General features: G+C 40.7%; 1 protein-coding gene across 1 annotated transcript; it reads right to left on the bottom strand.

Moving 5' to 3' along the window:
• Positions 1-3,241: 3,241 nt before the first annotated feature.
• Positions 3,242-12,107, bottom strand: LOC124022888 (CD209 antigen-like protein A). Its single transcript, XM_046337582.1, has 5 exons — positions 11,909-12,107; positions 11,165-11,368; positions 10,721-10,866; positions 3,809-3,921; positions 3,242-3,691 (listed from the first exon to the last, which is right to left on the bottom strand). Exons 1-5 carry the CDS (start codon positions 12,105-12,107, stop codon positions 3,556-3,558), a joined length of 798 nt encoding a protein of 265 aa, XP_046193538.1. The 3' UTR covers positions 3,242-3,555.
• Positions 12,108-12,598: the final 491 nt, after the last annotated feature.

Raw genomic sequence — 12,598 nt, 5'->3', positions numbered from 1 at the left:
TAAACATTTTGGTAGCAGTGTCTTGAATGAATCCCTCCAGTGTGTAACAAACATTAATGTAGTCTGTCTTTTTAACAGCTTGTGTGTGTTGTCTGAGGGCAAAGTTTGAATTGTGACCCAGAAGTTAGATTTTTTTTACCTTTGGATGTTGTGCTGCCATCCTGTTAGAAGGTAACAGATTATTTTATTACAATGTTTAAATTGGATTTTCATTGTGTTCAATGGTGTTATTTGCCCCCTAGTGGCGCTTTCTGGTACTTAGAAAGTCAACGCAAACGGGAAGTTCAGAATTTGTTTTGCACGCATAGAAGCAGCTACAAACAACGCTACGGTGCAGGTCTTTCAATGTAGTTATTTCTTGTCACGCTTCAGCCTTGGAAAAATATTTGTTTGTAAGTTCGATTCAAGCATTTAGCTAATGATGATAATCTTGTTATTGATAGAGTTTCTTACATATCAATGTTGGTTGCATTTACTCACAAATTGCAATGCCTTTTGTGTATGTCGTTAGCTGTGTTACTTTGCTCATGCGTCATGCAAACGAATTGTAAAATATACAATACTGTAGTTTTGTTACTGTTTTTAGTGTAATATGCTTTGTTATTCTACATAGATGGTTATACATTATTAGAGTAATGAAAGGAGCAATTACCATATGGTTAACAATTAGCTATATGGTTTGGCATCATGCCAGATGCATGGTACCTTAGCACGTGCTTTGTATTTATGCAACTTCAAATGTTTAATGTACAGCTACAGTATGTCGGTGTGAATTGAACACTAAAGTATATTCTTTTCTGTATTTTGCAGTTTCACAACATAAACGTTTCAATACATTAATTCAAAAAAGTCACGCCTTGGGAGTTTTATTGAAGACTTAGTTGTTAGCTATCTGTCTAGTTTTGCATGGGAACGCAACTCAAGGGCAGAATAGATGTGTTTTTTAAAACATTTTGTGAAGATTTGAGGAAATGGTGAGTTGTTCCAGGAATTGTGTCTTAGCAATTCGGTCTTCTCTGTTGGGAGCCATCTACACAGTTTCCCAGGGAAACACCACATCAGATATGAATGACTCACAAAGAGCTAAGTATTCCAGTAAGACATGACAAGCAGGTCTGGTACATCTAATAGAGGTGTGTGTGTGTTCGCATGTGAGTGTGTGTACATTACCCTACTCTGTGTATAGCCTACTTGTTTGATTATTTTGAGTCACTTTCTTTTTATCCTCATTTCCAAAAAGGGTCAGGGAATTACAGTCACTGTCTGACTGTGAAAAACACCTGTAGACTTTCTATAGGACGCCACTGTGTCCACGTGTCTTTCCTCACTCCAGACTGAGTTCAATTACTTTATCTGGGCTTGATTGAGATTGCCTGGAGCAATGGAACCAATAGAATAAAAAAGTGAAATGTCACTCCAGGCTTGCCTAAGAAAACACTACAATTATTTGAAAGATTTAAAATACTATTTGAACCCAGGTCTGCCTCACTCATACCTGGCGAGTGTGTGCTAAAAGAATGCCTCCTCTTCCTCCTTCTCTTCCTTCTCCCATCTTAATGCTCCTATCTCTGTGTTTTATTGAATATCTGTCTGTACTCTCAAGGGTTTTCAGAGAACAGAACACTTCCACTAATCACCAGTATATAGGAAGTGAGAGGTGGTGTTTTCCATTGTGTTGTAGTAAGGGACAGCCCCTCAATGTAGTTCTGAGAACAGGAGGAACACCTGATCACAGCTTCTATGTTAATGGCACATTCTGTGTAAATGGCTGTGCAGTACGTTTACTGTTAGGGTGTTTGTCATGCCTTGTTTTTCTGCTCAGAGTGTGTTCTTATATACGTGTATGTTTACCTGAGAGCACCTGTGTGTGTCTGTCTGTTGTGCATGTCAACATGCTGTGTGCGTGTATGTTTGTTTGTACTGTCGTGTCTTTGGCTATGCCGGATGAAGTGATATGACATGCTATTCTATCAAATCCCTTCTCTGTAATTAATATTACCTGATTGAGCTAATCATGTCAATGTAATTAACTAGAAAGTCGAGGCACCACAATAATATTTATAGAGCAGTTATCTTCCGAATAAACTCTTAAAGAGGTAGTAATATTTTACATCAATAGTAGTCAATATTAATCGTCACCTTATTTCAGTCCAGTTTATCAGTCTATCAGGACTAGAGAGAACTTCTATCAGTTAATGGTTCTCTACAGGACTGGAGAGAACCATTAACTGATCTACTCTACACAGGACTGGAGAGAACCATTATCTGATCTACTCTACGCAGGACTGGAGAGAACTGCTATCTGATCTACTCTACACAGGACTGGAGAGAACTGATCTACTCTACACAGGACTGGAGAGAATCTATCTGATCTACTCTACACAGGACTGGAGAGAACTGCTATCTGATCTACTCTACACAGGTCTGGAGAGAACTGCTATCTGATCTACTCTACACAGGACTGGAGAGAACTGCTAACTGATCTACTCTACACAGGACTGGAGAGAACTGCTATCTGATCTACTCTACACAGGACTGGAGAGAACTGCTATCTGATCTACTCTACACAGGTCTGGAGAGAACTGCTATCTGATCTACTCTACACAGGTCTGGAGAGAACTGCTATCTGATCTACTCTACACAGGACTGGAGAGAACTGCTATCTGATCTACTCTACACAGGACTGGAGAGAACTGCTATCTGATCTACTCTACACAGGTCTGGAGATCTGTTTCCATTACCTCAGAGTGGAGGAGCTAGAGTTTCTCACAGTCAGTGGGAAATGTCTTGTATATTTTTTTATAACAGAACGGATGAAGATAAAGTTTGGGAGATAGAGAGGGTCAGAAAGGATGTAGACACACTCTGGGGGCATGTGTGGTCTAGAGTCAGGAGTTTGGACCACTTCACCAGACTCTGGCATGTATCTGTTTGCATAGATTATATGACAGCATATTGATGGGTTTAGATCATCAGGTAGGCCGTGTTTGCTGAGCGTCTCTTAAGCATATTGATGGGTTCACCTAGATCACTCAGGTAGGCCGTGTTTGCACACATAGATTATATGAGCTGCGTCTCTTAAGCATATTGATGGGTTCGGATTTCTAAACATGAAATATTGTTAATCATCAGTTATGCTAGAGACATGAGGAGTGCCATAAGCTGGTTTCTACACCAGAAGTTAAGGGGTATCTGTAGGAGGAATGTATATGGTTGGGTCAATGAAGGTTGGATAGGAGCCAGGTTTATTTGGGAGGTCCTGAGTAGAGGACATTACATGACTGCAGTGACTGGTAATGGTGGCGAGCTGTGGATTAGTGAAGGTCAGGTCATGTTAAAGGAGAAGTAATAGTTTATTACCCTCATCACTTTACATATTTTTTGCTAGGCAGGAAGTTATGTTTAGAGAGGAGGACTTCAGCCAAATTGGGGTGTATATATACTACCATTGATGGAACCATGTCTTTGTCTTATGCAATTGTATGACCCAATGGGTGAATAAACTTGGTTAAAGTTGAACTAATCGTCGTGACTTTTACTAGGTTCTTTTAGAACCTAACAATATGCATATTTCTCACATATCCAGGGGAGCGCTGCAGAGCACGAGGTGTCATTCCAGGCATCATAATTCATCTGAATCATTCCACAGTTCTCCTCTCTTCCACCATTCGGTTCATCAGGATGCCAGTACCTACAAAGGCAAGACAAGATACAAAACACGTTTGCCCACTCTACAGAAGTGTTTACAAATCTGAAAATCTATTGTCTACCGTGATTGAATTCAGGACCAAATGGACACATCTCTCACTCTGCTGTTTTTAGCTGTGTGTTGTCCACCCACGTCCAGAGACCCTCACTCTCTTCATCAGTCAGACCAATCCAGGACATCACCTGGTAGAGGTTCAACGTCTTTATGTAGTCCTGTTTAAATGGTAAAAGAGCATTTCCTAAATGAACGGTTCAGATTCAGGTTTATTTAACATTATATGTACAGTATAAAACCCCATCAATAATGTGATACCATACAGCAACTTTAAACTGGCTAAACCATATAAATCAACCTTAGATTAGCTCTCTGGTGGTGTAGCTTCAACTGAATATTGCGTAGAACTGCACAGATCATATAGGTTTTAAAGAAATGTTTTGAAACCCCAAAACGGGTCGCAACTGAGTCAAAACACTTCACTGTAGGTGTCCTTATTCATGCATTCGTTAAGCCTTCATACATTTTAAAATGTGTCATAAACTGTCGTAAGTCATTTTAAATAGTGTAAAGTGTGTTATAGATGACCAGTTAAAGGGTATTATAGAGGCGTTATATAATTAACCAACCTCTCTGTCACATTACTAAATGAAATGGAATGATGGGCATCATAACCATGTCATATGCCTTTATAGTGTGTGTACAGACACCTTTAGTAACGTTACATTAATCTGAGGTGTTATAAAACAGTTATGAATGTGCTTATTCCACAGGATGTGTTGAGTAGAGAGCTGCACCGACAGATCATTGTGGGCGGAAGGCATTTTTCATGCTGCAGGTGGGAGCGGGCGGTAGGCATTTTTCATGCTGCAGGTGGGAGCGGGCGGTAGGCATTTTTTGCTGCGGGTGGATAGGCATTTTTCATGCTGCAGGTGGGAGCGGGCGGATGGCATTTTTCATGCTGCAGGTGGGAGCGGGCGGTAGGCATTTTCATGCTGCAGGTGGGGGAGCATTTTTCATGGGCAGGTGGGAGCGGGGCATTTTCATGCTGCATAGGCATTTTCATGCTGCAGGTGGGAGCGGGCGGTAGACATTTTTCATGCTGCAGGTGGGAGCGGGCGGTAGACATTTTCATGCTGCAGGTGGGAGCGGGCGGTAGGCATTTTTTCAGGTGGGAGGCGGGCGTAGGCATTTTTCATGCTGCAGGTGGGAGCGGGCGGTAGGCATTTTTCATGCTGCAGGTGGGAGCGGGCGGTAGGCATTTTCATGCTGCGGGTGGGATTTTTCATGCTGCAGGTGGGAGCGGGCGGGGTAGGCATTTTTCATGCTGCAGGTGGGAGCGGGCGTAGGCATTTTTCATGCTGCAGGTGGGAGCGGGCGGTAGGCATTTTTCATGCTGCAGGTGGGAGCGGGCGGTAGGCATTTTCATGCTGCAGGTGTGGGCATTTTCATGCTGCAGGTGGGAGCGGGCGGTAGGCATTTTTTCATGCTGAGGGTGGGAGCGGCGGTAGGCATTTTTTTCATGCTGCGGGTGGGAGCGGGCGGTAGGCATTTTTCATGCTGCAGGTGGGAGCGGACGGAGGCATTTTTCATGCTGCAGGTGGGATGAGGCAATGCTGAGGGTGTAGGCATTTTTTTTGTCCGGCAGACCCGCAGATTAGTTGGAAAAGGTTGTCTTTCTGCTTTCTCCAATCGAAATGAATGGTAAAAAATGTATTGTGGCATTTTGCAGACACTTTTATTGTAAATAAGAATAGAATATGTTTCTAAACACTACATTAATGATAACGTGATTACATGATTACGGATAGTCCTGAAGGATATTTATGCCTTTGTAACTTGCTCATTCATCATTATTCACGATTCATTCAGGACTATCCGTAATCTTGGTAGCATCCACATGAATGTAGATGTGTTTAGAAACATATTCTATTCTTATTTACAAAGTGTCTCCAAAATGACACAATACATTATTTACCATTTTACCATTTTTTTACCATTCATTTCAATTGGCACAAAATAATCTGAAACACAACCAAAACAAACAGCAAATGCATCCAACAGGTTTGTAGAGTCACAAGATTGATGTAATCACTGATGGCTAAGAATATGGGACCAAAAATGTACGTCTCTAGTACTTTAATACACATGAGAATTTGTCCCAATACTTTTGGTTGCCTAAAATGGGGGGTCTATGTACAAAAAGTGCTGTAATTCCACGGGTCTCATGTCAAATCCAAGGTGCTGGAGTACAAAGCCAAAACAACAAATGTGTCACTGTTGCTGTTCTTTTGGAGCTCACTGTATGTGTGGTCCCAATGAAATAGAGTAGGCTGCCTATTCATGGGAGGAGAATCACGTGGCAGGAAATTCACTTCAATATGATTAGGCTATAGTTTACTACATTGTCTGTGTAACGGCGTTTGTCTGTTGAAGAAAGAGAGTCGGACCGAAATGCAGCGTGTTGGTTACTCATGACTTTAATGAAAGAATCGCGGTACATGAAATAACTGAAACTAAATACAAAAACAACAGAATGGAACGTGAAACTAATTACAGCCTATCTGGTGAATACTACACAAAGACAGGAACAAACACCCACAAAATACAAAGCGAAAGTCAGGCTGCCTAAATACGGTTCCCAATCAGAGACAACGACAAGCACCTGACTCTGATTGAGAATCGCCTCAGGCAGCCAAGCCTAACAACACCCCTAATCAGCCGCGATCCCAAATAATACAAACCCCAACACGAATACAACATATAAACCCATGTCACACCCTGGCCTACCCAAACATATAACAAAAACACAAAATACAATGACCAAGGTGTGACAGTCTGTAAATAATTATGGAATGAAATGGAGGGAGCTCAACCAACGTAAGACGAGGTGCAATTAAAAATGTGAGTATCATTGAAAAGCAAAAGGCGCAATGCGTGCATAGGTTACCATGGTGAGCAAGCATTCAGCCTTTTCATTTCAACACACATTCCACGATCTCGCATAATGGCCAAGCTTTTGGGCTTCATTTTAGATTTGCAATTTTTTCATGGTTGTAGGTAGATTTTTAAGGTTTTGGAACAAAGAGCCTTTTGGGAGCCAAATGAACCGGCTCACTGAAAAGACTCAGAATGCCCATCACTAATGTGCTTTGTCAGTGGCTGTGATGTAGGTTTCAGCCAGGAGTTGAAGAACAGACGGAAGAGCGAAGGAAACACCACTTTCAATGAGGACAGTGGAAATTTCCAGACGTGAGTCCTGCACGTGACTGGGAGCGTGCCTTTCTTGTTTTTCCTTTTCAATTGACGGAGCTATTGTCCGGTTGAAATATGATCTATTTATTTATGTCAAAAACAACCTGAGGATTGATTATAAACATCGTTTGACATGTTTCTACAAACTTTTATGGTACTTTTTAGATTTTTCGTCTGTCTGTTGTGACCGCGCTTTGTTCCAATGGATTACTGAACAAAACGCACCAACAAAACGTGGGTTTTTGAATATAAAGAGGGTCTTTATCGAACTAAACAAACATGTATTATGTAACATGGAGTCTTGGGAGTGCAACCATACGAAGATCATCAAAGATATGTGATTAATTTTATTGCTGTTTCTGACTTTTGTTACTCCTCTACTTGGCTGGCTACTGTTTGTAATGATTTGTCTGCTGGACGCTGTTCTCAGATAATTGCATGGTTTGCTTTCGCCGTAAAGCCTTTTTGAAATCTGACACAGTGATTGGATTAACAAGAAGTTTGTCTTTAAGCTGATGTATAACACTTATGTATATTTATTATGAGAATTTCTGTTTTGTTGAGTTTCACGCTCTGCAATTTCACCGGATGTTTGAGACAGTGGATTACTGAACAAAACACGATAACAAAATGGAGGTTTTTGGATATAAAGAGGGACTTAATCGAACAAAACAAACATTTATTGGGTAACTGGGAGTCTTGTGAGTGTAACCATATGAAGATCATCAAAGGTAAGTGATTTAATTTTATCGCTATTTCTGACTTTTGTAACTCCTGGTTACTATTTTTAATGATTTGTCTGCTGGGTGTTGTTCTCAAATAATCGCATGGTTTGCTTTCACAGTAAAGTATTTTTGAAATGTGACACTGTGGTTGGATTAACAAGTTCATCTTTAAACCGATGTATAACACTTGTATGTTTAATGACTTTTTTATAATGAGTATTTCTGTTTTTTAATTTGGCGCTCTGCAATTTCACTGGATGTTGGCCAGGTGGGACGGTAGCGTCCCACACCCCCCTAGAGAGGTTAAATTACTTTTTCCCCTCATCAATCGGCACACAATACCACATCATGTAAAAGCAAAAATAGGTTTTTAGACATTTTTGCAAATGTATTAAAAATGTAAAAACATACCTTATTTACATAACTATTCAAACCCTTTCTATGAGACTAGAAATTGAGCTCAGGTGCATCCTGTTTCCATTGATCATCCTTGAGATATTTTTACAACTTGATTGGAGTCCACCTGTGGTAAATTCAATTGATTGGACATGATTTGGAAGGGGAAACACCTGTCTATATCAGGTCCACCAGTTGACAGTGAATGTCAGAGCAAAACCCAAGATATGCGGTCAAAGGAATTGTCCATAGAGCTCCGAGACAGGATTGTGTCGAGGCACAGATCTGGGAAAGGGTACCAAATAATGTCTGCAGCATTGAAGGTCCCCAAGAACACGGTGGCCTTCATCATTCTTAAATGGAAGAAGTTTGGAACCACCAAGACTCTTTTTAGAGCTGGCAGCCGGCCAAACTCAGCAATCGGGGAAGAAGGGCCTTGGTCAGGGAGGTGACCAAGAACCCGATGGTGACTCTGACAGAGCTTCATAGTTCCTCTGCGGAAATGAGAGTACCTTCCAGAAAGCAAACCATCTCTGCAGCCCTCAACCAATTAGGCCTTTATGGTAGAGTGGCCAGGCGGTAGCCACTCCTCAGTAAAAGGCACATGACAGCATGCTTGGAGTTTGCCAAAGGCACCTAAAGGACTCTCAGACTATGAGAAACTTGATTCCTTGGTCTGATGAAACCAAGATTGAACTCTTTGGCTTGAATGCCAAGCGTCACGTCTGGAGGAAACCTGGCACCATCCCTAAGGTTAAGCATGGTGGTGGCAGCATCATGCTGTGGGGATGTAGACTAGTCAGGATCGCGGAAAGATGAACAGAGCAAAGTACATTGATCCTTGGTGAAAACCTGCTCCAGAGTGCTCAGGACCTCTGACTGGGGCTTAGGTTCACCTTCCAATAGGACAACGACCCTAAGCATACAGCCAAGACAATGCAGGAGTGGCTTGTCGGGACAAGTTCTGAATGTCCTTGAGTGGCCCAGCCAGAGCCCGGACTTGAACCCATTCGAACATCTCTGGTGAAACCTGAAAAATCCCCATCCAACCTGACAGAGCTTGAGAGGATCTGCAGAGAAGAATGAGAGAAACTTCTCAAATACAAGTGTGCCGAGCTTGTAGTGTCATTTCCAAGAAGACTTAAGGCTACCAAAGGTGCTTCAACAAAGTACTAAGTAAAGGGTCTGAATACTTATGTAAATGTGATATTTCACTTTATGTAATGAACTTCGTCTGCTGTTTGAAGAGAGTCAGACCGAAATGCAGCGTGTAGGTTACTCATGACTTTTAATGAAGATAAAGAGGTACATGAAATAACTGAAAATACAAAAACAACAAACGAGTGAAACTAATTACAGCCTATCTGGTGACTAACACAAAGACAGGTACAATCACCCACGAAATACAACGCGCACTCAAGCTACCTAAATACGGTTCCCAATCCGAGACAACTAGAATCAGCTGACTCCAATAGGAATCGCCTCAGGCAGCCAAGCCTAACTAGACACACCCCTACTAATACACACTCCCAATTAATACAAACCCCAATACGAAATACAACATATAAACCCATGTCACACCCTGGCCTACCCAAACATATAACAAAAACACAAGATACAATGACCAAGGCGTGACACTTTAGTCTTTTATACATTTACTAAAATAACTTGTATCTAAATTTATGAGGGAAATTTAAAAAACTATATATATATATATATATATATATATATATATATATCTTAGAATAAAGCTGTACAAACAAAATGTGGGAAAAGTCAAGGGGTTTGAATACTTACTGAATGCACTGTATTTTTATTTTGGTTTGCCGTGAGCTAACCTAACTTAGCAGGCCTGAGAGGAGTTCCCACATCCAGATGTTAGTAATGTCTGGGAACAGGCTAACCGTGAGAACATCACAGTTCTCACTTCTAGTGTGTTGTTGTGTTAGTATGTCCAACCCTACTTCAGATTTCATTCAATCTCAATACCTTTTCATTGGATCTCCAAAATGTCTATGAAATTCTAGCTTTATGATTCACTGACACAAGTGGACAGTTTGCAGATCCAATGAAAAGGTATTGACAGCTCTTGTGTCAGCGAATCATAAATAGGAAGAAGAGTGTAACTTACTAAAACAACAACACATTAGAACCAAGATTATATGTTGATGACAAACCAACAACATGTATAGCTAGTAACGTTAGCTAGTTAGAATGAGTTATACAACGTGTTTTAAGATGAAAACGTAATTGCTTTTAAAGTGTATGTGAAAGATAATGTATTGTGTGATGTGCTGCAAAGAAAGCTTCATCATTCTAATTCCTCCTGTAGCTAGCTAACTAGCTAACAACAGCTAGATGTAGATATGACCTAATATAGATCTGGTATTATAACTTTCTTGCTGGTGTTTGGAAACACATTTGTTTGTGTTTTGACCGTAATGATTTGAGATAGAGCCTACTGATGCACCCATTTTACCAACAACCATATCAGCAACAGGTACAATACATCCAACTACTAACAGATTTAATTATATTAGAAAATGTGATTTTTATAAATCTTTCTGGAGTATAATCAATGTACTAACAACATTCAGACACACTGAACCAAACAACATGGACCTGCAACAGAGCATCTCACCTGTTCCTCTCTGCGTTGGATGATCACCAGGTCTCCTCCTCTATTCAGACAGTCCTGTCTGCTCTCCTCCCAGGTTTTAGACACGATGGAGAGGAAGTAACAGCTGCAGTCAAACTTCCTCCACCCAACAGGACAACCGCTTCTCTCTGTTTCACAACACAACACAATAAAATAAAAAATAATGATACTAACAATAATAACAATAATAAAATTAGCATAAATAATAATAATAGCAATAATCATTTTAAAAAGAGCACCAATAATAATACTTATTATTATTATTACAATACTACTACTACTACTACCACTAATAATAACAGTAACAATAATAATACTAATACTAACAATAATAATAGCAATACATGCCACATGTTATACATCACGATTCACTTGTCTAGATATTAATGAGTAATTAAATATATAGTGCAGAACAAAAATAAATACCAGCTCTCCAAACCAGCAGGTCTCTCTCCCTCGGTAACTGGTCTCTCTCCTCAGTCAGATTGTTGTAACGGGTCTGTAACTGGTCCCTCTCCTCAATCAGATTGTTGTAACTAGTCTGTAACTGGTCCCTCTCCTCAATCAGATTGTTGTAACTAGTCTGTAACTGGTCCCTGTCCTCAGTCAAGTTGTTATATACTCTGTCATCTGAAAGAATCAAAACATTTGAAAGTTACTGAGTAAAACACCAGGTGTTTAGTAGCCAAAACATATAACAAGATTATAAGCAATTAACATATGAACTCACAGTAGAGATACAGTCCTATGATCCCAGACAGTAACATATGAACTCACAGTAGAGGTACAGTCCTATGATCCCAGACAGTAACACATGAACTCACAGTAGAGGTACAGTCCTATGATCCCAGACAGTAACATATGAACTCACAGTAGAGGTACAGTCCTATGATCCGAGAAAATAACATTTGAACTCACAGTAGAGGTACAGATCCCAGATAGTAGGAGAACAGTCCTATGTAGGATCCCAGAACACTCAGCAGCCCCAGACACACTGCTGCAGCTCTTAAAGGTCTCTTCTCTGGTTGCTCAGACTCTGTGGACACATAAAGGAGATTTGTGTGTGTGTGTGTGTGTGTGTGTGTGTGTGTGTGTGTGTGTGTGTGTGTGTGTGCGTGTGTGTGTGTGTGTGTGTGTGTGTGTGTGTGTGTGTGTGTGTGTGGACATTACCTGAGAGGTTAGCTCCTGGTCTGCTCCTTGGCTTAACATCCTCAGTCTTGTTTCTGAAGTCATTAAACTTGATGGTGTCTGGAGTTTCATAAATGTCTTCATAGATGTCGTCTCCTCTATTATAAAAATGGTCCCCTGAAACACTTTGTTTTCCTCTAACTGCTTCATTGGCATAAACAATGTCCTCAGACATCTCCATGGTCAACCACCTTCTCAACTTGAGAGTCGTCCAGTCAGTCTGGGGCTTACTATATGTGATACCCACTGGACACAAACTGGTTGTATCAACGTTGTTTCCACGTCATTTCAATGAACCAGGAGGCGGTCAACCTTGTTTTCTTCCTTCTCATCCTGGTTTATCTGGAAAAGCCACAAACAAATTCATCCTCCATTTCCTTTCACATTTCCATTTTGGACCATTCATTTACTTTTCTGTTGCCTCGAAGGTGTTTCCAATGGCTCTCCTCCTCGTTCCACTGATGTACAGCACAGTAGTTGCTCAGTCGTCTGCAAAGGATCAACATTTACAAGACCAGGAAAAAAGTTACTGATTACAAGACCAGGAAATTAATAGTCAACATTTCTAACAAGGTAAGAAATGAACAGTCCTATGATGAACTCACAGTAGAGGTACAGTCCTATGATCCCAGACAGTAACATATGAACTCACAGTAGAGTACAGTCCTATGA

The sequence above is a fragment of the Oncorhynchus gorbuscha genome, unplaced genomic scaffold (assembly GCF_021184085.1).
Source record: "Oncorhynchus gorbuscha isolate QuinsamMale2020 ecotype Even-year unplaced genomic scaffold, OgorEven_v1.0 Un_scaffold_1471, whole genome shotgun sequence".
Classification (NCBI taxonomy): Eukaryota; Metazoa; Chordata; class Actinopteri; order Salmoniformes; family Salmonidae; genus Oncorhynchus; species Oncorhynchus gorbuscha.
This window is presented reverse-complemented; position numbering and strand designations above follow the sequence as displayed.